This window comes from Rattus norvegicus, chromosome 10 (genome assembly GCF_036323735.1).
Source record: "Rattus norvegicus strain BN/NHsdMcwi chromosome 10, GRCr8, whole genome shotgun sequence".
NCBI lineage: Eukaryota > Metazoa > Chordata > Mammalia > Rodentia > Muridae > Rattus > Rattus norvegicus.
In genome coordinates this window covers 4,740,565-4,764,234 of record NC_086028.1, presented here as the reverse complement: position 1 = coordinate 4,764,234, position 23,670 = coordinate 4,740,565, and the positions used below count along the sequence as shown (strand labels likewise).

The following is a 23,670-nucleotide window of genomic DNA, read 5'->3' as shown; positions in this document are numbered from 1 at the left end:
AAACGACAAAGCCCTGAAGATAACAGTAGGTGTTTCGTGATTTTCTTAAAATCTCATCACTTGGAACAGTGGTTTGTCTGGCTTCATAAAACAGGGTGCAAAATTCTCGTTTGTTTATTTTTCCTATGTTTAGTTAAGTTTTTACACAGTGGGCAATTTTCTTCCTCAAGTATAATAATTAACTTATGAAGAGCTGTGCCCCTCCCCCATGGTTATGATTTATTATTCCAGTCACATGACTGCCTTTAGGCAGATAAGATGGCAGGGCTGGCTTAGTGACTTTCATTATCAGCTGTGGAAAGGCCCGTAGATGGCTTCAGATCTGAGTGCAGTGTCACTGGGCCTGCAGTTTCTGTGTAAAGGGTCTCTTTCCTAGGTAGAGAGTGGTTCAGCTTTCCTGTTGTATGGCTCAGGAGGTTGGTGAGTTCTGTAAGGGATGCCCTCTGCTCTTAGAGCTTCAGATCTATTAGCTTGTAATTGTTAATGAAAGTTTTGAGGGGGGTGCATTTTTATTAAAAATTGGCAGCTTGTTTATTTCAAATGGAAAAAGCGTACTGCCCGCAATTCTGGGGCAGAAAATCTGAGGTCAGGTGATCATATTTCATATGAAAAAGTGATCATATTTCAAGTAAGGACCCATGACCCTGGGTACAGCCAGGTTTGCTTTTCATAACCACTCTCTCCAGAGAATTTACTTGGGTGTCCCAAGAGAACAACTCAGTGCTTTCCAAACACAACGCCACCTCCCAGCATACACGAGCCACCTCACCTCCCAGCACACACGAGCCTTTGGAAACACCCTCAGACCATAGCCAAAACACGGCTGCTGCTTATAATCACGTCTCTCTTAGCAACATGTGCTGTTAGGCTGGCAAGATAGGTTGGTAATAAAGATGCTTGCCAGCAAGCCAGACAACCTGAGTTTGATTCCCAGGGACCAACAACAGTGGAAAGAGAAGACCTGATTCCCACAAGTTGCCTTCTAACCTTCACACATGAACAGTGGCACACACGCCAACCACCCTTCCCAAGTAAATATGTAAAGATTGTTTAAAGCACGGTTGTTTCTCTACTAGAGGGTACATAGCAAACAAGCTCTGTGCAGCAGAAGAGCCTGTTCTTACAGCTTCCTCCTTACGCATCACACACACACACACACACACACACACACACACACACACACACACACACCATCTCTTCATACGCCCTTTTGTCCACACATCTCTACTTGAAAATGTTTATTGCGATGAGTCATTCATTAGTCTGGCTCCAGGTCTCTGGCTTCAGTGACACCATCAATATTGGATCTTCATGGGGACTTCTCCTGGTTAGCATGTTGTTGCCCTGTGTCATGGAGATCCTGCAGCTTTGGATCAGCAGGACTGGCCCTTTTAAGCATCTAAATTCAAGCATCCCAGTGGTTCAAAGATGATACAGATTTGGGGTGGGCCAATTCAGAGCCTTGGATCTGGGCCTAGATCTGGTTGGTTAAGCTGGTCAGTATGGCTCTCCCTTATCCACACCACCAGGGCGAGCTCTCTAGCACTGCTCCAGATAGGCCACTCAGTGTTACCATCAGCAGGAGGCAGGGTCAGCTCTCATGGCCTCAGGGCTGGCTCATCCACACCCACTTCTCCAGAGCCAGCTCCTCTGTTCTGTCCAGTCAAGGCTTGGAGCCACTCTCCCAAATGCTACAGCCTGCAAGGGGCTAGCTAGGCCAGCTCCCAGCTCTCACACCCTCGGGGCTGGCTCACTTGTGCCTTCACCATCTGGGCCAGCCTCACTGTGTTGTCCAGGTGAGATGCAGGGTCTGCTTTCCTGAGTGCTGTAGCTGGTAAGGAGCAGAGCCAGCTCTCTTGTGTTCATGACTCTGTAGGCAGCTTTTGCAACTATTGGAGGTGGTGAGGAGTAAAGAAAGAGGAGGGATTTACCCCCACATCCCCGTCACTTCACAGAAGATGTGTAGTGGGGCCAACTCTCCCATGCTCTTACCCTTGGGGCTGCCTCACCCATGTCTCCTCAACCAGGGCCAGCTCTACTGCACTGCCTAGATGAGGTACTAGGTTTACTTTCCTGAGTGCTTTAGTCAGTGAGGGGCAGGGCCAGCTCTCCTGACTCCTGCAGGTGGTGAGGGACAAGGTGTGGGAGATGGGGAAGGGCATCACCCCCACATCCATGCCACACCTCATGGCCAGCTCTCTGGTGCTCTCACCGGCTCCAGGCAGGCTGATTTGCACCTCTGCCACCAGAGTCAGCTCTGCTGTGCTGTCCTCGTGAGGTGCAGGGCCCATTCTCCTGAGTGCTGCATCCAGTGAGAGGCAGGGCTAGTTTTCCTGCGCTCATGACCCTGTGGGCAGTTTTCTGGACTGCTAGATGTTGAGGGGTGGGGCATCACCTATGGGCGTGTGACAGGGTCGGTGTCCCACGGTCACACCCTTGGAGCCGTACCTAACCCACGTAGCTAACACCACCAGCTTTGCCTGTCTCTCTTCCCTCCGCACCTGCGCCCAGGCTGCTCTGTAGCTGACAGGGAGAGCGCTGCATAACTAGCACTCTGTAAGGAACCGGCTGGATCCAGGCAAACTCCCCTCCTGCTGCTGCTCCTGCTTTGGGTGGGCTGAGACTTTCCCATGGTTCAGCAGTGGAAGTGAGTGCCGGGCGGGCACTGTGAAGATTGGGTGTTTGCTACCACACACAAGGTTTTGACGGCCTACAATAAAAGTGGTCGGATCCTCCATTTTTTCATTGTTTTGGTTTGGTTTGTGTGTGCTGGCATTTGAACCTAGGCTTTGTATGTTAAATAAGAATATTCCCTTATCTGTATTTTGAATAGTATTTCTGACTACTATTGTCCTGAAATTCTTTAGGTTTGAAAATACTTTATCTTTTTTTTTTTTTAATTCTTTAAAATTAACTAACATACAGTTACATCAATACTTCCTGAGACTCGCTAGTAGGGTTCAGAATCTTTAAAACCATGGTCTCTTCCATGTCCTTCTCTCTTCTTCCTCTCAAATTTATGGCCTCTTCTTTAATTACTATTATTACTGTTTCACACACACACACACACACACACACACACACACACACACACACACAAAACCAAGTCTGTGTGGTGTTGCTTGTATATGATGATTTCAGGGTTGACCACTTAGTATATAAGCAGTTAGAGGCCTGTGCCTGGGGAGAGTGGCTCCAAAGTGGTTAGCAGCCTGCTTTCCCTTTGTGTGACGCTTTCCCTTCCAGTGCAGTGTGTCTGTCAGTGTGCTGCCGGGGCTTGTTTCCAGTGCCGTGTGTCTGTCAGTCAGTGTGCTGCTCTGGGGCTTGTTTAGGTAGCTGTTTTGTCCTGGTGAAAATGTTTTTCCTGTCTTCTTCTTTCCATCCCCCAGTCCTTACCCAGTTTTCCAATGGTTAATGCAGATGATCAACTTGACAGGGCCTGGGGAGAAGAGCCTCTGGGCATGCCTGGGGGGGATTCTCTTGCTGAGTTACATGAGATAGGAAGACCCACCCTACTGTGCATAGAGCTTGGGTACAGACAATGAAAAGGAGGTACTGAGCAAAGCATCACCCCTGTTACCCTCATCCTGACAGATACAGAGGGACCAGCCACTAGCCAGTACTCCAAACTGTGAGTCACAATAAACCTTTCCTTCCTAGGTTTGACACACGGAGGACTGTGTCAAAATCGAAATGTCAGGGCATTTTATCATAGCAACAGGAAAAGTAAGTAGAACGCTCCTGAGCCTAAGCTTTTGCTCCTATGTGTCTTTGTGGAAAACTGAGGGCTGGGGAGGAGTTTGAGAGGTAAAGTGCTTGCTGCATAAGCAGGAAGAGCTGAGTTCAGATCCTGAGCACCCACAAACAAGGCCCCACCATGGAGGAGTCGGAACAGGCGAACTCTGAGCGCAATGATAGAGACCTTGTCTTAGAAAATAAGGTGAAAGGCCCATGACTTGTCTCAGCTGTGCAAACCTCAAAAGTTGGCACTCATCTCAGGTAACTGTGACTTTTTTTTTTTTTTTAATTTATTTATTTAATGTATATGAGTACACTGTCGCTGTCTTCAGACACACCAGAGGAGGGCATCGGATCTCATTACAGATGGTTGTGAGCCACCATGTGGTTGCTGGGAATTGAACTCAGGACCTCTGGAAGAGCAGTCGGTGCTCTTAACCACTGAGCCACCTCTCCAGCCCTAACTGTGACTTCTTAAAAGAGAGAAGTGACTCCTGTGAGTTGTCCTCTGACAACTCTCATGCTCATATTCAAACACACAGTTAAGGTGGAGAGCAGTCAAGGGAGACCCCTAATGCTGACTACTGGCCTCCACAGGTGCACACTCACAGACATGTGCATATACTTGCACACAACATACACAGTCAAGGTAAACTAGGTATGATCAATATATTATCTTAGCCATTGAAGGTCTGCAGCCTGGGGCTGGAGATACAGCTCAGTGGCGAACAATGCTTGTTGCTCTCATAGAGGACCCAGATTTGACTCTTAGCACTTGCATGGTGGCTCGCAATCTGTAACTCCAGCTCCCAGGATGAGATATCTCTAATGGCCTCCATAGACACTTGGAGGTAAACCAGTAAGTAACACACGTGAAGTAAGTCTTAAAAGAGGAGTCTATAGCTCAGTGGCATTAAACACCTCCATACCATGTTGATACTCCTAAAGTGAAATGAGGCACTCATTAAAATGCTAATTCTAAGTTCCAGCCTTCAGCCCCCAGCCCCTGGGAGCCATTAGCCAGCATTCTCCTCTGTCTTAGTGCACTTGACTACTATAAGCACTTCAGAAGTGAGATGTGGACAGTGCTCTTTTGTATCCAGCTTCATTTACCACAGTGTTTTCCAGGTTCACCCACCCTGCACGTCGCCCCTCCTTTTCAGTCTGAGTAGTATTCTAGTATACAGATCATCGTGTTTTCTTTTGCCTGCCTGGCACTTGGGTTGCTTGTTGACTGTTGTAATGTTGCTATGACCGTGGGAAAAATAAGTATTTGTGCTTTTTTGCTTTTAGTTCTTTTAATATTTCCCAGAAGTAGAATGTCTGGATATTCCCGTAATCCTATGTTTTTAAATATAAAATTTAATTTAATTTGTTTATTTGCATTCGGTGTACATATACCACTGTGCATGTGGAGGTCAAAGGGCACCTTGTGGGTGAGTTTTTCTCCTTTTACCACATAGGTCCTGGGGGATCAAACTCGGTCATCAGGCTTAAGTGGCCAGTGCTTTTGCCTGTAGAGTCATCTCCCATCTCACTGACCTTTTTTAAAATAAAAAGAATTACTTAATTAATGTGTGAGTATATGTGAGTGTGTGTATGAGTGTGTGGATGTGTGAGTGAGTGTATGAGTGTGCATGAATATGTATGTGTGAATGTGTGTGTATGTGTGAGTATATGAGTGTTCGTGAAAGTGTATGTGTGAATGTGTATGAGTGTGTGTGTGTGAGTGTGTGTGTGAGTGTGTGCATGTGCGTGTGTATGTGTGTCTGTGTGTGAGAGATTGTGTGAGTGTATGTATGACTGTGTGTATGTGTGAGTGTATGTGAGTATGTGAGTGTGTGCATGTGTGTGTATGTGTGTCTGTGTGTGAGAGATTGTGTGAGTGTATGTATGACTGTGTGTATGTGTGAGTGTATGTGAGTGTGTGCATGTGTGTGTATGTGTGTCTGAGTGTGTGTGTGATTGTGTGTATGACTGTGTGTATGTGTGAGTGTGAGTGTGAGTGTGTATGAGTGAGTGTGTGTGTGAGTATGAGTGTGTGTATGTGTGTGTGCATGTGTGTGTATGTGTGTCTGAGTGTGTGTGTGATTGTGTGTATGATTGTGTATGTGTGAGTGTATGTGAGTGTGAGTGTGTATGAGTGAGTGTGTGTGTGAGTATGAGTGTGTGAATGTGTGTGCATGTGCGTGTGTGTGTGAGTATGAGTGTGTGTGAATGTGTGTGTGCGTGTGCGTGTGTGTGCTTGAGAATGTGTGTGGTGAGTGTGTGAGTGTGTGAGAGTGTGTGAGTGTGTGTGAGTGTGTGTGAGTGTGTGTGAGTGTGTGTGAGTGTGTGTGAGTGTGTGTGTGAGTGTGTGTATTCCTTCCTCCTCCTGGGGCCCAAGCCTGGAAGTCTGGTTGTCAGGCGTGACAGCACGCACCCCTGCAGTCCCTGGCCGTGTGTTTTCAGTGCTGTGCCACTTCGCTTCCTACCAGCAGTGCAGTGGCTGCCAGGTGCCCCGCATCTTCCTTCCGGAGGTTCGGTTCAGAGTGTTTCTGTAGTGGCTCATAGTCACTTTCAGCACCGCCCTTTCTAGGGAGACTACCTGAAACCTTGGTGAGAGACCATTCCACGTTCATTCCTTTCTTCCTTTCCGGTCGCCCTTTTACCTCATCATGTCCCCACCTCTCTTTTTTGGCTTAAAAAAACACACAAAAACTAATAACCATCCAAATGGACATTGTAGTGGTGAATTAATTAAACCGCTCTGGCTCCTGGCAGGGTCCTCCATGTGCTGTGTGAGCTGCACCCGCCCAAGAGCTCTGGATTTGCAAATGAAAGACATGCACCCCAGCTAATTTTGAGATGCCTTGACTCCTCAGTGGCTGGGCATCTCTAAATCTCCCCAAGGCTAGCACAGTCCCCTCTGGTATCCTGGCTTACCACCTTCTAAATCTCTGTTTTAGCTTTGCGGCCCTGTTACCCTCTGGGCAGCCCCACCCACCCCACCACAGATTGGGCTCCCTTTCCATCTACACTGCTGGAGGATTTCTTCTGTAGTGCTAAATCCCATCCCTCCCTCTGCCTCCGGGTCATTGTGATTCTCACCTTCTCCTCTCTCTCTTGGTTCCTTGCCCATGCAATCAAAAGGTCCCGCCACCATCTCCCTGCCCAGCCACTGACTGTACGACAATTCTTTATTACCAACCGAAGCCAGCTGGGGGCAGGGACCCTCAGGTCTGGAAAGACAAATCATTGGAACCACTTCCCTGTCGGTGCCTGCACCGACACGGTACCAAGAATCAGGCGAAAGCCTGTGGAATTAAGGAAACACACACACACAGGTTATTCGTGTCAAGCCAGAAGAAGAAGGGCTCTCTCATAATTTTATTCACCAAACTATATACCCCAAGTACACCAGGTAGCAGGTATCTGCGAAGCACAGTGGGAAACCCTGGCTCGGTAACAAAAGACCGACTATGAGACCTGAATAAATTAGGGAAATAACCGGGAAGGCCAGCCTAATTCTGACTCCGGTGTGAAGTACCAGGCCAGACTGCTCTGAGTTAGGAACAAAAGGCTTCCACAAGCATCAGCAGGGCTTAGCAGGGGTCAAACCCTGCAGGAGACCCAGAAGGGTCTTGTTCGGGCTGATTGTTATCTTCTTGTGCCGTAAATTCATGGGAGAGGCTTTTTGTCTAACAATCTCAAGAATCTTAACTGTGGCCAGACAGTCACAAAGTGGCCAGGCCCAAATCCAATACGGCTCCCTACACTTCCCAACATGGCACGATATGCTATTTCCAAATGGACATGGTGGGCTATCATCTCACTGTGGTTTTAATGCATACTCCTTAGACATTTCACATTTCTTCCCTTGATCTTCCTGCCCCGTTCACCCTAACTATGCCTCAGCAGTCCTCAACCCGACTGCTGTGAGGCCTCCCGATGGTGTGACCTGCTCTCCTGACCCTTGCTTTTCCTGGAAGGGAAGGGGCAGGGTCCGGGCCTACCTATTGCTATAGCTTAGTCTGTACATCATAGAGGTGACTGTGTCAAAATCGTGGCTTCTGGCAAAGTGATCATTTTCCTGGGAAGCTAACCCCTATCCCTCTGCTTTCTTTCCCCATCTTTCCGTAAGATGCTGGCTTCTTGAGCCTGGGAGGGGAGTTTTGAAAATGGTCCATCGAACTTAACTTAAAGCAGGGTTTACATTTTGATTCTCTGAGTCCCCTTGGGCAATGATTTCATTTCTACAGAACACTGGTTTTTGAGGAAGATGCATGTGCCAGGCTGTCCTCTTGGCTGAATGGGGAAGTCTGCTCTGTGTGTCTCCACTTTGTGTGGTGCTTTCGGTTCCTTCTTGGGGTTTTGTTGCTATTGTTATGAACTTGCAAATCTACTTCTGGTGAAAGAGGCCTCGCTTGGAAGGATGTCTGTTGACCGCGTGGGGAGAATACCGAAGGGTGTCTAGGGTTACTAACAGAAGTGGTTAGTGATGGTAAAGAATGGCTGGCCTTATCGGGAGAGCTATTAGGATGCTGTTCTTCAGCTCATGGGCCCTAGACTGTGAAGGGACCTTGACATCTAAGTGGCATAGGGTCCATGCCAATGCAAGGGAAATGAGTGCATGAGTGGGTTCTAGTATGTCAAGTTCTAGGTGCTGAGGCAGGAGGATTACAAGTTCAAATGAGATCCTGCCTCTGGAAAGAGGAGTATACCTCAGTGGCATGGTGCTTGCCTAATGTGTATCACAGTCCCTAGTACTGAGAGCAGTCTGGTATATCCGGACTAAGTGTCTTAGGAAGTTGTGCCTGCTGGCTGTTGTAAAGGTCTTTATTTTGATGTGTCATGAAGGCTCATATCTGATACCTGATGCATCAATTTTTGGAGATTACCAGCTTCACAGTTCCTTGGGTCCTTTACTCATCTCAAGAAGAGTCTCTTCAAAGATCAAGTATACACCTAAAAGGAGATGAGTCACAAGCTCTAGAAGCCCTGCTTTCTGGGGGCAGGGAGATGGTTAGGTGGGTCAGAGTGCTTGCTGTGTAAGCTCGAGAATCTGAGTTCAAGTCTCTAGTGTCTGTCTGTGTAAAACACTGGGCGTGGCTGTGCTCCTGCCTGCCACGCTATTACCACGTTGGGCAAAAACCAAGCACTGCTGAGGCTTAGTGCTGGCTACCAGCCTTGCTTCAGGTTCAGTGAGAGGCTGTCTCAAAGGACTGAGGTAGAGCAGGATGGAGCAGGACACTCTGTGTCCTCCTTTGGCCTCCTTATGTGTACAAATGCCACACCCACATCTTCATATACAGCACACATGTACTACTCACATGTTGCACATACCAAAAGTAATACAATAACACACACACACACACACACACACACACACACACACACACACTTACTTCCTATACTGTTAAACATGTCCGCACTCTTTTCATGGCCATGAGAAGGAGTGAAGAGTTGGATATGATGCCGGGGCTGAAGCATTGCAGATGCTCAGGCAGAAAGATTAAGCCTGGGGGTTGGAGAGATGGCCCAGGGCTTAAGAGCACTGGCGTCTTTTCCAGAGGTTCAGTTTCCGGCACCCACGTGGCAGTTTGAAGCTGTCCGTAACTCCAGTTCCAGACAATCCAACACCCTTATATAGACATACATGTAGACAAGACACCAAGTGCACATGAAATTATAAATAAATAAATAAATAAACAAACAAGTAAATATTGTTCAGTCTGAGGCTGACTACATAAGAGAATGCAAGGCAAAGTTGGTATAAACATAGCAAGTCTCTGGGTTGTGGGTTGTGGGGGAGGTGTATAGTGAAGGAGGAAGAGAGGGGGGAGGGAGACAGGAGGGGAAGGGAGAGAGAGAGACGGGGAGAGAGAGGGAGGGAGGGAAAGAGAGAGGGGGGAGGGAGGGAAGGAGGGGGGAGAGGGAGGGAGAGAGACGGGGAGGGAGGGAAAGAGAATAGCTAGGTTTGGTCATGTACTCCTGTAATTCCAACATTTGAGATGTAGAGGCAGATTAGGAGTTCAAGGTCAGCCTCAGCTATGAAGTGATTTGAGGCCAAGCTGGAATACATATCAAGTCACATACTAGCCAGGGCTACAGAGTGAGACACAGTCTCAAAATAAACATAAAACATAAACAACAGTCAAGAAAAAAAATAAAGGAGGTAAGCACTAATTACATTAGCACATATAATGGAGAAGAACCTTCCCAAACATTGCACTGAGTCGTAGATGCTCAAATACCATGGAATGCCACTGATGCAGGTATCTGGAACAGTCAGGTTTACAGGCAAGAAGGTGAAGTTACCAAAGGCCAGGATGGGGAGGCTGGAGGAGTTATTTAACAAAGGAGCTCCTGTTGATGAAATAGATAGTATTGCTGTCTGCACTGAGTACACAGTGTTATAGGACACTAAAAATGGCTGACGTGGGGCTGGTGAGATGGCTCAGACGCTAACATTGCCTGCTGTGCAAGCCTGATGACCTGTGTTTAATTCCTGAGATTCACAGGGTGGAAGAAGAGAACTGACTTTGTCTTGTTTGTTTTATTTTTCAAGACAGGGTGTCTCTGTGTAGCTCTGGTTGTCCTGGAACTCACTCTGTAGACCAGTCTGGTCTACCTGTCTCTGCCTCCCAAGTGTTGGGATTAAAGGTGTGTGCCACCTTTAATTGGCATTGTCAGCTTGGCTGACAATGGACTCTTTTAAGTCAAGTTGTCCTCTCAAAACACACAACACACACACACACACACACACACACACACACACACACACACACACACACACCTCAAAAAACAAAAACAAAAACACATGCACACAAAGAGAGAGACAGACACACATAGCAAAATGTAATAAAGATTAAAAATGGTTAAAATGGCAAATTGTATTATGTGTACTTTTCATGGACTTAAAAACAAAAAAGGATCAGGTTGATGTGCTCGATAGATCTAGTTTAACTATTTATGACTCATATTTACACCACAGCTCCTCTGTTCTAGACACAGCCATGTGGCCAACTGGAAGATGGTGGGGTGACAAAGCTGTGGTCCCTTCTTGGGAGCCCCGCCTGCTGACTACCTACCTGCTCATTGGTGGGCCAGTCCTGGGCTTGAGCAGCAGTTTCCCCCCAGCTCTTTGGTTGGAGAGCAGTGTGGATTGCCCCTGCCTCAGCATGGGTGGCTGTGTTGGCTCTCTGTGCTGGTGCCTAGTGTCAGACGAGCTCTCCTGAGTTTGTACTGTGGTGGACTGCCTTTGCCAGGTACCCAGGGACGGTCAAGCAGCTCCGCTGCTCTTTCCTCCACTTCTGCTTCCTCATGGCCTTCCGGGGCTGCCTATTCTTGCCTGGTAAAAGACTGACAGCCGCTTTTATCTGAGTCTTTCTTCACCTTCTGCTTGCGACTGTGAAGCCCAGTGGTGTGATTTCCCTGTGACTGACCTTAAATTTTGGCCATTCAGGGCCTTGGCGCCAATCCTATCTAACCAGGTGAGAGAAAGATGCCCTTTCTCCTTGTTTACAAGGAGCCAGGCCCTTAAAGCTGGGTGACACATTGTTTAGTTTTGTACAGTGCTCTCCCCTGCTCAGTGTACCCCTCACCTCTCTATAGAGGGTTGCTGGGTTGTGCTGTTATTCAGGGGTCCTGTACAGAGGCTCCTCAGATGATCAGAGGACCAACTCCATTCCATCACACGAGCTGTGTTCTGGTTCAAGGGACAGATGGCCCTTTACCAAAGGAAACTTTGGTCCTAGAGACTCAGTGTTTGAGCTGGGCTCTGGGCTTAGCGCCCCCAGATTGTTTCCCATTTGTCCTTCAGCATGGCAGTTTTCTGGATTGAGGATTTTGCAGTCTTGGTGGTGGTGTCTCCATGATGGGTGTGGTGTTAGAGTAGTCTCAGGTGGTTCTGGGCTTTCATGGCCCCTAAGAGCTCCTATTTCTGGAGGTCTTCAAATTACCAAATAGTGTTGCGGACTTTGGGTCACCCTGCTCTGCTTTGCTGGTATAACTGTTGTCTGAAGGTAGCCACAGCTGCTAGGTGAGCAAATGACTGTAGCTGTGCTTTAAAAAAATTTAAGGGATACTCAACCCCCCCGGCCTCCCAGGCAATCAAGATAAATAACATTTTCATATAATCTTTAAAAAGAAGAAAATTAGGCCTGGAGAGATGGTTCACAGGTTAAGAGCATGTGCACCCCTCTTGGGCACCTCACAACTGCCTGTAACTCCTCAGGGAGATTTGATATCTCTGTCTTCTGTAGGCACTTACTTGCACTCAATGCACAGAGCCCTCTGTGTGTGTGTGTGTGTGTGTGTGTGTGTGTGTGTGTGTGTATGTGTGTGTGCATGCACATACTTTAAAATAATCTTTCTGTTCTTTTAAAAAAATAATTTACTTTTATTTTATGTACATGGGTGTTTTGACTGCTTGCATGTCTGTGTGAGGGTGTCAGTTCTTCTGGAACAGGACAGGACAGTTGTGAGCTGGCATGTGGGTGCTGGGAAGTGAACCCAGGTCCTCTAGAAGAGACACCAGTGCTCTTAATGGGCGAGCCATCTCCCCAGCCCTCCATTTTTTTTTAATCATAAGAATTAATGTGAGGAATGTCCTATGAAGAGCACAGATCTAGAAGAGGACAGGGATGAGATATGTCATAGAGGTGACACCCCATGTAGTCTGAGTCTCTCCCTGCCTGTGGGACCCGCCACTGCTGGGAAGGAAGAGGACAGTGTAAGACAATATCACAGAGAACCACTTAGGACATAGGAAAGAGGGACACTGCCAGAAGCAAAGGGAGGGGCACCTTCCTGTTAGACTTGAGAGTAACAGCAATAGCAGTTTACCATTGCATTACATTACATTACCATTTCCTTATAGGGCAGGCACGTTTGCTGTGGTGACACTGATTGAGTCAACTTATATATACATTTTACATGTTATTTCCGTGTGTGTGTGTGTGTGTGTGTGTGTGTGTGTGTGTGTTCATGCATGTACATGTGTTTGTGCAGGCCAGAGGTCAGGTCAGGTGTCTTCAGTTGCTTTGTGTCTTATTTTTTGAGAAAAAATTCTCCACTGAAGTGGGAGCTCACTTATTGGGTTATAATGGCTGACCAACAGGCCACAGGATCCTCTTGTCTCTGATTTCCTAGAGCTGGGATTACCCATGCACCCTTATACCAAAGTGTTAAGTCAGTGTCTCCTTGTGGAGCTCTGACTGGCCTGAACTTTATATATAGACCAGGTTAGCTTTGACTCACAGTGATCCGCCTACATCTTCCTTCTAAGTGTTGGCCTAAAGACCACACCCAGCTGTACCTGACTTTTTCACACGGGTGATGGAGATCTAATCTCAAGTCTTCCTATTGTTCACCAAGCACTTTACCCACTGAACCCATGCAAGGTATGAGTTTTTTGCATTGCCAACGAAAGCCAAGACTTGTTAGAAACTCCTAAAAGTTGGTTCTGTTAGTCAGCTACAAACAGGGTCTCCAGACAGCTCACTTTGGTACCCTCTTCCTGGCTCTGTTCTTGCTGGAAGTTGCCCTTACCTGCTCTGAGAAGCTGAAGCCCTGGCATGCTTCTGGAACTTCCCCACATTTCAAAACAGATCACTATAGATTTCCAAATTAAATTATAGGCGCTGCTTGCATTAAGAGGCAGGTGAGCTGTACTTTAAATAGACCACATTAATTCTGGAGTGGAGCCCTGCTGGGATAATTCTTATCATCAGTGGCATCGCTGACAGGCTTGAAGAGGATCCTCACGGTAAGCAATTTGCAAACTGGAAAGGTGAAAACAGGCTTACAGTAAAGTGTTTCTGGTATTCAAGGTCACAGTGAGGTCACTGCAGCATTTTGAGCAGAATGTGAGTGAGAGTTACTTGAAGGGTAGTGTGCTCCTCAGTGTCCTCTGCCTTACTAGGGGAGGGTACTGGACTCCCCAGTGTCCCCTATGCTGGTGTTTGAATGTAACTTTTTTTGGACATGAACAAATCTCTTTCATAGCAGATAGGGAAATGATGACACATCCCCCCCCCCCCCAAAAAAGATTCTACCTGAGTCCAGTGTGATGGACCAGTGAGTTTTGGGGGGTTACTTATAGAGGAATGGCTGGCTCAGGGGAAGCTGTATCATAGACAGCTACTCCAGCATGAGTGATGACTCAAAGCTGCATTCCTGGGGCTTTCTGTCCAATGTGCAGGAAGCCTCACCAAAGAGTCTCCTCTTCTCAGCAGGTGCTTGCTGCCTTTGTGACTTTGGATGGGCCCAGTGAATCTTGTAATTTTCAGGAACTTCCTAATCCTTGTAAGTCTTCAGAGTTTCTCTTCATCTTAGACAGGATGAGGATGGTTCAGTTTGTAGTGAAGAGCAGAGAGGCAGAGAAGGGTCTGCAGCCTCTTCTGTATGGTCCCATGAGTTTGCTGTGTGAGGGCTAAGAGTGAACTGCACTTTCTCTTTCTTCCTGAGAAGTTTATTCTGAAAAATGAAGCCAGTGCAGTGGTTCAGATGAAGGCTCTGGTTACCAAGCTTGATGACCTGAGTTTAGTTACTGGAACTCACACGTTGGAAGGAGAAAACTTACTCCTGCAAGTTGTCCTCTGCTGTTTGTAGACATGTGATGGACACACACACACACACACACACACACACACACACACACACACACACACACACACAATATAAGTAACAAAGTTAAAGACCTGGAAGGGTGACCGGGTACACATATATACATTCAAGTGCTACTGGTACAGAAAGAGAAGAAGAAGGCTACATAGTGTCTCCTCTTAGCCATGGGTATTGGTTATCTCCTGTCAGACTGCCATTGTTGTGTGGACCACATGGGCGTTGTGCTCAACCTGCTCTTTTCTCCAAGTAACTCATAATTCCAGTCCACCTATTCTGTGCTCATGGGATAGGAATCTGAGGTTTAGCATGATTCTGTGCCTATCCAAGGCTACATAACTGAGTGACCTTGTTGCCTGTTTGTCCTGTATGCTGGATTGAAGGCCCCTAAAAGATGAATCCTTGTCCTCTCTCCTGGCTTGGCACTGCTCAAGGCTCACTAGGATGTTGCAGCTAGCCTAAGTTTGAACTGGAGTAAGAGTAAGCTTCTTAATCTTGGTGTAGCTTCTGGAGCTGTGCATGTTTGCACTCTGCTGGAAGAAAACCTCAATGACTTTAATGTTCTCTAAGGGTCTGCGAACCTGTTTGGCTCCTGGACTGAAAGCTGCATCTCAGGACTGGAGGGATGGTTCAGTGGTTAAGAGCACTGGCTGCTCATCCAGAGGTCCTGGGTTGATTCCCAGTGCTCAGCTCACAGCTGTCTATAACTCCAGTTCTAGAGGACCTGTCACCTTTTCACAGACATACATGTAGGCAAAACATCAAAAGCACATGATAATAATCTCGATAATGTTGATGATTAAGGCAAGTTAATAAAAGGGAAAGCTGGGTCTGGCAGCAGAGACATGGCTCTGCCCCAGTTAGAAGTTAAACAGTTGTAAGCATGCTCATTCTGAGGTAGCAGAGGCAGAACAGGATTCGAGTTGCTTATGTTTGCCACCACACTCCTGCTCGCCTGTGCTGCTTAGTGACATTTAATTACCACGGTGGGACTTGTCCCGGCTTTGTCTGTGAATGAGGCACCTTGGTTTGAGTGAGGTCAATTATGAAATGTTGCTGGTGCACACTCAAGAGCCAGTGGCTGTCATGGCAGTACTGACCATAGCATGAAGAAGTGTCGATGAGCCAATGCTATAAAGAAAGCTGATCACAAAATGAGGTACATCCTAGGATTTCAACTCCCAAGTAATTTGAGCTTATGGATAAGAAAGGTAGACCTGAAGAGAACGGTCAGGAAGAACGGCTGTCTGCTGTGGCGCAGTACAACCTTCTTTAGCCTTCCCATAGCCTTAAATTCCTTCCTGTCCTTATTTATACCAAGTAGTTGACCACCGAGGAAGCTCTCCCGAGGATCTCTCGAGGAGGGTGGTTATTCATGTTCAAGGATGTTCTTTGCTGTGTGAGGGGAAGCAGCAAATTCTTTGTGATCAGGATAGCAAAATTATATCCAACCAAGAAGCTGCCAGAAATCACGTTCAGCACTCAGAAGACAGAATGAGTGAGTAATAATACAAAATTCTTCCGCGGACTTCCAAATCTGGGAAATGTTCATGATTTAGGAAAAACTGAGTCAAGATACCGAATTGTATGTGTGTATGTGTGAGTGTGTGTGTGTATGTGTGTGTGTGAGTGTGTGTATGTGTGCATTCCATGCATGCATGCATGTATACACATACAATAACATACTATCTAATGTAGTTTTTGTTGTTAAGATGGGATGGGATCTTGCTTTTTTTTTCAGGTTAACTTTGAACTTGCTTGGCTCAAATTCCACCCTTGCCTCAGCTACCCGATTAGCCAGGACTGCAGGTAGATGGGTGGCATCATGTGTGGCTTAAAGAGATCTGTTTATAGTCCTGGGAGCTGCAGCTCCTAGGTCAGCTTCACTGGGCTAACACATCCCGATGACAATGGCAGGGCTGTTCCTGCTGATACTGCAAGGATAGCAGCTACTCTCACCTCTCTCAGCTCAGGCTGCTGGCTTTCTTTGGAAGTGGCCACATCATTCTAACCTTTGCTTTCCTAGTCACATGACCTCTCTTGTGGGTCAGTCTCTTATATGAAGACACATGTTGTATCCACAGGAATTGACATCATGGGGGTGGCCAAGAGTCCTTCACTGTGTAGGCTATATTCACAGCTTTCACAGATGAGGGTGTAGTTATATTTGGAGACACAATTTAGCTATCACAAATGTTGATTTTTGTGTAAAAAAGGTGCAAGAAAAAAAGACTGGCTCAAAGGTTTTGAAAATGTTAACCAAGAATGGTGGTCTCTGGGCCGGGGTTTGAGGCCCTGTTTTGATTATTACTTTGTTCTACATTGTCTGTGCTAAGGAAGCAATGCCATTTATTCCCTGTAAAGTTACTTAGTGACCCTCGCTGTGAGGACCACAGCTTGGGGCTCCGTGACACACTGCTGCCTTCTCTCTCCAGAGCCCGTGTTCTGGGTCTATGTGAAGGAGGTCCTCAGCAAGCACGAGCTGCAGCGCTTCTACTCCCTGCACCACATCACTGCCGATGTTGGCCGAGGCCGGGCCTGGCTGCGCTGCGCCCTAAATGAGCACTCCCTCGAGCGCTACCTGCACATGCTGCTGGCTGACCGCACCAGGCTCAGGTACCCAGCAGGATGGCCCTAGTCTCCCAGCCAGGGTATAAGGGGCTTCCCCGCTGCAGCCCTGCTAGCCATTCCCTTGGTAGGAGGACAAATGCCACAAGGACTAGAAGGGACCCTGTGTGGCACCGTAGCCAGCACTCCATTAGTATTTGTTGTGATCAAGGCTTGGGTACAGATAGTTATTGCCTTAGGGCATAGACTACCCCTCACTCTGTGGAGTTTTAATTTGGGATTCTTTAGAGTACTCAATCCCAAACTGACAAAAAGATGTGGACGCTTAGTTTATTCTTTTCTTCATTTCTTCATTTTGAGACAAGGTCTCACATGTAGTCCAGACTAGCCTGGAACTCACTGTTATAGCCCAGGCTGGCTTATTTCTCTCGTGCTGGAATTAAAGGCCTGTATGACCAGTTCTTCTCAGAATAAGAGACATCAGGGAAGGAAGTTTTTAATGATGAGCTATTACTTTTCTTAAGCATAAAAATTTACTCAGATCAGTTTGTGTTGTATTAAGCAACACTTGGGAAGCCTCATGGGCCTGAGTTGACCACTTTTATTTCTTGATTGTGTTACCTGCTGTGAGGATGGTAGACTAGACAGTTTATGTCACTTGATGACCCAAGGAGGTGTGACCAGTCCTCTCTGGGCTGTGAGTAGCTTCTATGTTAGCAGGGCCTAGACTTGACACTCAGATTCTGTTAGTGCATTAGGTTGGCTTCTCAGCGCTCTGACAGACCCTCCATTTCAATCTTGCCAGTTTCCTGCAGGCTCAGGTCTCCCTTTCTGTTTCTGTAGTCCTCCTTGTTCCCCAACCACTTCTCAGGTTTACTTTTTTCTTTACTAGAAATCTGACTCAGGTACTCAGGCATGCTGGACAGAGGCTCCACCCATCTGGTGCTGCCCCCATTGCCCTGTGATGTAATTCTACCAGTGATTCTGTGGTGCTTTGAGATTGCGCCTAAAGACACCTGGGTCACTAAGACGGATCTTGCTGCCCACACAGACATGTAACTCTGAGTCAGCTCCCAGATCCCATGAGTCCTATGGCGGAAGGAGAGAACAGATTCCTGAAGCGTTTCTGTGGATGCCTGTTGCTGTAAAATTATAAAAAAAGCTTGCATTTACCCCGCACTAGATCTGGCATCGTAGTGCCCCAAGTTATCTGGTAGATATTTTTATCTCAGTCAGCAAAGCCTCTCACCTGCTCTGCTCCATCCCATATCACACTGCTGATGGCTTCTCTCTGAGCCAGCGGCAATCTCTCTACACAACCAGTTCCCAAGGCAGGCTGCCACCATGCCAGACATACACGTCCCAGTTCTGTGGTGGTTTAGTATCTCTGACTGCCACATACTCTCTTTAACTTATATCGACACATGAAAGAACACACAACACAATAACCTCTGATCCAATTGGTAAGATATAATTGCCCACCTAAACATACAAAGCCCAGTACACATCCATCCTTTAAGAAATTAATAACAACCTGTAAAGATGCAGGGAGGAATCTTAACATCAGCCTCCATGTTCTCTCTGCTGTTTCTCCTGCCTCCTCCAGTCTCCTCCTCTCTAAAACTTTTCTCCCACCCATCCTTCCTTCTCGCCCAATGACAGGCCTCATTCTATCTAGTACCTACCTTTACCTGTATGACATCCTACAGACCCCTACATTTGTGCTCTATTTACACACATCCTGCATATACACACGTATACATAATAAAAATAAAATTAAAATAGCAAAGAAGAAAACAGTTAAAACCAACATTTATGTTGTTTTATGTTTAACTACAATCCACATAAAAAGAGCTAGCACAGTGGTGCATGTCCCAGTGATGAGGAGGAAGAGACAGGGGATCCCTAGCCACACAGCCTAGCCTATTTTGTGATCTCCAGGCCAATGAGAGACCCTGTCTCAAAGAAGGTGAATAGATCTTGTGGAATTACACTGGAGTTTCTCCTCTGGCCTCTATATGCAAGCACATTCATGGACTCTCTCTCTCTCTCTCTCTCTCTCTCTCTCTCTCTCTCTCTCTCTCTCTTTCTCTCTCTCATGTACATACACTCTCTCACACACACTCACACATACACACTCACACACACATTCTCTCACACACACTCTCATGTGCATACACACTCACACACAATATTCTCTCATACATATACACACTCTCTTATACATACTCTCTCACAGATTCTCTTACACTCTCTCACACACATTCTCACACATGCTTTCTCACACACACTCACACATATCATCTCTCTCACACACATTCTTACACACATTCTCTCTCCCAAGCATACACACTCATACATATACTTTCTCTCTTATACATACTCACACATATTCTCTCTCACACAAACACTCTCTCATGCACACACTCTCATACACACAGTCTCTTTCTCACACACAGTCTCTCACATGCACATTCTCACACTCTTACACACTCTCACACATTGTCTCTCACATACTCATACACACTCTCTCACACACATATACACTCTCACACACATATACACTCTGTCACACATTCTCTCACACACTCTTACACACATTCTCTTTCACATATATATATATACTCTTTTTCACATACTCTCTCACACATTCTGTCTTACACTCTCTTACATTCTCTCTCTCACACACACTTTCTTAACACTTTCTCACATATACTTACACACTCATACACAATTTCTTACACATACACTTACTCACATACACTCCCACACATTCCCACACACACTCATACACAGTCACACACATACATACTCTCATACATACGCTCTCTTATACATACACACTCTCATACACATACTCTCTCACACTACTCTTTCACATACACTTTCTCTCTCACACACTCACACAATACTCTTGCACACACACTCTCTTTCATACACACACACTTTCTAATACACTGTCTCTCACACACACTCTCACACTCACTCATACACATCTCACACACACACTTTCTCACACACTTACACTCTTTTATACACACTCATACACTTTCTCTTACACATACTCTTTCACACACACTTTTTCTCTTACCACACAACACACACACACACACACACACACACACACACACACACATTCTCTCTCACACAGACATCATTCAGATTCATTTACATGTTCAGGTTTTCAACTGATCCCAATTTGTTGTAGAATTGAATGTGATCAAAATGCTAGCGTGACAAGGTTTGCTATCTTCCTAGCATGCCCCCTCTCCTATTGTCTTCAGTTATATCAGCAGCTACTCTTCTCCAACTTTTGCTGAACTGCAGGCTACTCAGCACAGACCTGGTATCATTGAAGCTACACTTTCCATTTTGTTACCTGGCATTGAGGAGTCTGGTGGTTCACTTCCTAACCGAGTCATGTAAAGTTCTTAGAAATTAGACTTGGGAGACCTGCTTGTAAGCCCTGCTGTGCTGTTGATTGACTAGATTGCCTTAGATACCTGTAGGCTTCCCTGACCATCCCCAGCTGCTACTGAAATTCACAGGAGCCCTTTACCCTCCCGTCTTTTTCCATGATTAACTTGGAGTGTGGGTTTATAGCCCAGCAGTTATTGTAAATGGATGCCCTGTTGTTGGAGCCCTGAGTTCTGTAATTGCTTCTGAAATTATCTTTTCTTACATTAGCCAATCAGGTGAGCTGGACTTCCTGTCTGTCTCAGGGTACCTTGTTGGGTGGAGTCCATCCCTCTTTCCTCTTCAACTTTGCTTCTTTATAAATACATTTGTACATGTCTATTTCAGTCCTCTGAAGCTCAGGGTCTCAGGGGACCAACAAGGAAGTCAGGGTCTGTGCATTCAGACCTTTGTTTCTAGTGAGAAGCTTCGAAGTGGAGAGGGACCAAATTCCATCTGGGTGACGGACTGGGCCTGGTCTTTGTTAGCTATGTAATGGCATCACTGGCCAGTAGTGGATGCTGACAACTACCTTCCTCTAAGACTTGTCCCTTTTCTCTCTGGTTTTTCAGCACATTCTATGAAGATTGGTCTTTTGTAATGGATGAAGAAAGGTCCAGCATGCTCCCTACCATGGCAGCTGGTGAGTCCTGAGAAGCTTGGTGAGCAGAGAGCTTCCAGGAGTGGATTTATTGCCCGAGGGGATGCCATGCTGCTCTGTGTCCTCTTGACTGTTGTATTGCTCTTTAAGTTGGGCCAATTTACCTAGAGTTTGACGCTGTGAAGATGACGCACATGGTTGAAGAGTTTGGCTTGTGGGCTGGCAGGTGAATGATAAAGAACGGGGGATTGGCTGACTGCCTTGACCCTGGATTTGCTGCGTGTCAGCTGAATTCTGTCAGCTCTGTTACCTCTTCTCTCGTTCTCTGTGAGGTGAGAATGCTGTTAGCTTTGCAGGCACCTTTTTAGGTCTTTAAGAGAGCTAGAGCAGATAAAGGCCTTGGATGTGGCTTGTCAGTGTGAAGCAAGGACCTGGATTGCTGTGACAGAGGCTTGTGAAATCACAGTACACTTTCCTTCTAGAACCTGACATGGAGCCCTGCACTGAGGGCCATGTTAGGCTCATCTAAGGATGAGAGTCAGGCTCTGACTGTGGCTTTCTTTGCCAGTGTCAGTGTAGGCACAGTAACTGCAATGCCTTGTTCGGTGCACATTGAGCTCACGAGGAGGTATTGGTAGGTAGAGTCTTCAGTACTCACAATCCTGAGAGGGTTACTGTTGTCAGAATTGCACAAAGAAACTAGAACTCAGGGAGATGACAAGCTGCTTGACCAAGGTCTCAGAGCTGCCAATGGCTTTCTGTGCCTCAGCCCAGGCAAGCCCCTCTCCAGAACTCCCACCATCAGCATCTCATGGTGACTCTTGTCTGTCTTCCTCACTCTGTTCACATGAACTTCTATCTACCAATGCAGATTCGGATGGTTTTATTAGACGCTAAAGACAAGTACCTGTCCCCTTGGGTCCCTTGTAGACTGTCTTTTTGCTGGAGGTGTGACCACGTGACGGCAAGTACTGCACTGTCCCCTCCCACTCTTTCAACAGGTCTGAACTCCATACTCTTTGCCATTAACATTGACAACAAGGATTTGAATGGGCAGAGCAAATTCGCTCCCACTGTCTCTGACCTCTTAAAGGAGTCAACACAGAATATGACATCTTTGCTGAAGGAGTCTACGCAGGGCATGAGTAGCCTTCTCAGGGAGATCACAGCGTCCTCTGCTGTCTCCATTCTCATCAAACCAGAGCAGGAAACTGACCCTCTGCCTGTCATATCCAAGAACGTCCATGTTGGTAAGTGAGAAGGGGCCCTGGAGGTGGCACAGTAGGGCCACTGAAAAGGAAATGAGAGTAGAGCTGAGAGGAACCCCTGATGCTGTCACTCCTCAGGGAGCAAAGTCTGTGGGTGTTTGTCTTTTTTTCATTTCACTGTGAGCGGGGCCTGACAGGAAGGGTAGAGAAGCAGCCCGCCCTAGGACGCCAGGTGGGTCGTGTCCCACGGCTTCTTCTCCCCTGTCTCTCCTTCCTGAGTTCCTATGATCAGCAGTGGGCTGAGGCTCTGCTAGCCATCTTGTTAGTCTTCTTGGGGTCGGGCAGGGTGATGTTTTAAAACAAAAAGGCACAAGTAACTTACTATTCTTGTGGTGTACTGGATGCCAGCACAGGGTGCTTCAGACAGAATGCTTTGGGCTTGCCTGTGTTGGGAGGATGTTCTTTAGGTAGTGGTCTAAGAGAACAGGGGAGCTCTGAGCAGAAGGGGAAAGCGGTTCAGTTGAGATAATTTTTACCAGAAGTTGATGACACCTTAGAGCATTTGGAGAAGTTAGCGAGTTGCTATTAGGAGAAACCATAACTTGGCGGTTTAATACCAAGTCCTGTCATTCCGAATCCATTAAGGCAATAATCATGGTCATCCCTTTGAAAACAGTTTTAAAAAGTGTTTATCCTAAGTTCTTTTTACTTTTTATTTTTGCGACAAGGTCTTATCATATTGTTAGGGTGGCTTTGAACTGACGTGAAAACCCAGGCTGGTCTTGAACTTGGATCTTTCTAGCTCCTGACCCAGCAGCCCTATTTTTGGAATTCTATCTTATCTCTCAGTTTCTGTCTGTCTGTTATCTTTGTGTATGTGTGTTTATTTATAGTGTGTGTGTGTCCAGAAGTCAGTGTGGGGCATCTTTCGTGTTGTCTGTACACTTTGTTTTGAGACAGAATCTTTCTCTGAACCTGGAGCTTACTGATTGACTCAACTGGCTGGCCATTTAGCTCCAGGGATCTGCCTGTGTCAGCCCTTTCAGGGCTGGGGTCACAGGGCACACCTCTGTGCCCAGCTTTCCCCCAGGGCTGGGTCCAAACTCACATCCTTCTGCTTGTGCAGCCCCGCTTTACCTACTGAGGCATGCCCAGCATGGGCACCTTAGCAGCCCCCCCACCCCCCAGACGATTCACCCCCTTCCCCAGGAGCCATCAACTACCTCCAGTCCCCTCCTCCGCAGTGCTGGAATGTTGACTGGATGGTCTTAAGCAGGGAAACACTGACAGGACAGCCGTGTCACTCACGTCCAGCAGCCATCACTGTGCAGCAGCCCTTCCTGCCTCTGGCTCTTACATCATCTCTGCTGTCTGTGGGGTCCTCTGAGCTTGGGGGTGGGGTGGGGGTGGGGGTGGGGGTGGGGGTGGGGGTGGGGGTGGGGTTGGGGTGGGATTGAGGTTGGTACAGGCGTCTCACTTAGGGCTGAGCAC

At 46.9% G+C, this 23,670-nt stretch overlaps 1 protein-coding gene across 13 annotated transcripts in view; it reads left to right on the top strand.

Annotated features, from left to right (window-relative positions):
- Snx29 (sorting nexin 29) overlaps window positions 1-23,670 on the top strand; it is a 413,817-nt gene that overhangs the window by 41,448 nt on the left and 348,699 nt on the right. For 10 of the 13 annotated variants that reach the window (XR_005489945.2, XM_039086859.2, XM_039086858.1 and 7 more), the window contains 3 exons: window positions 16,782-16,962; window positions 20,943-21,013; window positions 21,973-22,221. Coding sequence is in view for 12 of the 13 variants with exons in the window: in XM_039086859.2 (XP_038942787.1) it covers window positions 16,782-16,962; window positions 20,943-21,013; window positions 21,973-22,221 (501 nt within the window). In the remaining variant the exon portion in view is untranslated. Of the gene's footprint in view, window positions 1-16,781; window positions 16,963-20,942; window positions 21,014-21,045; window positions 21,304-21,972; window positions 22,222-23,670 lie in introns of those variants that run through there. The other 3 variants (XM_063269879.1, XM_039086867.2, XM_039086860.1) reach the window with 3 other exon arrangements.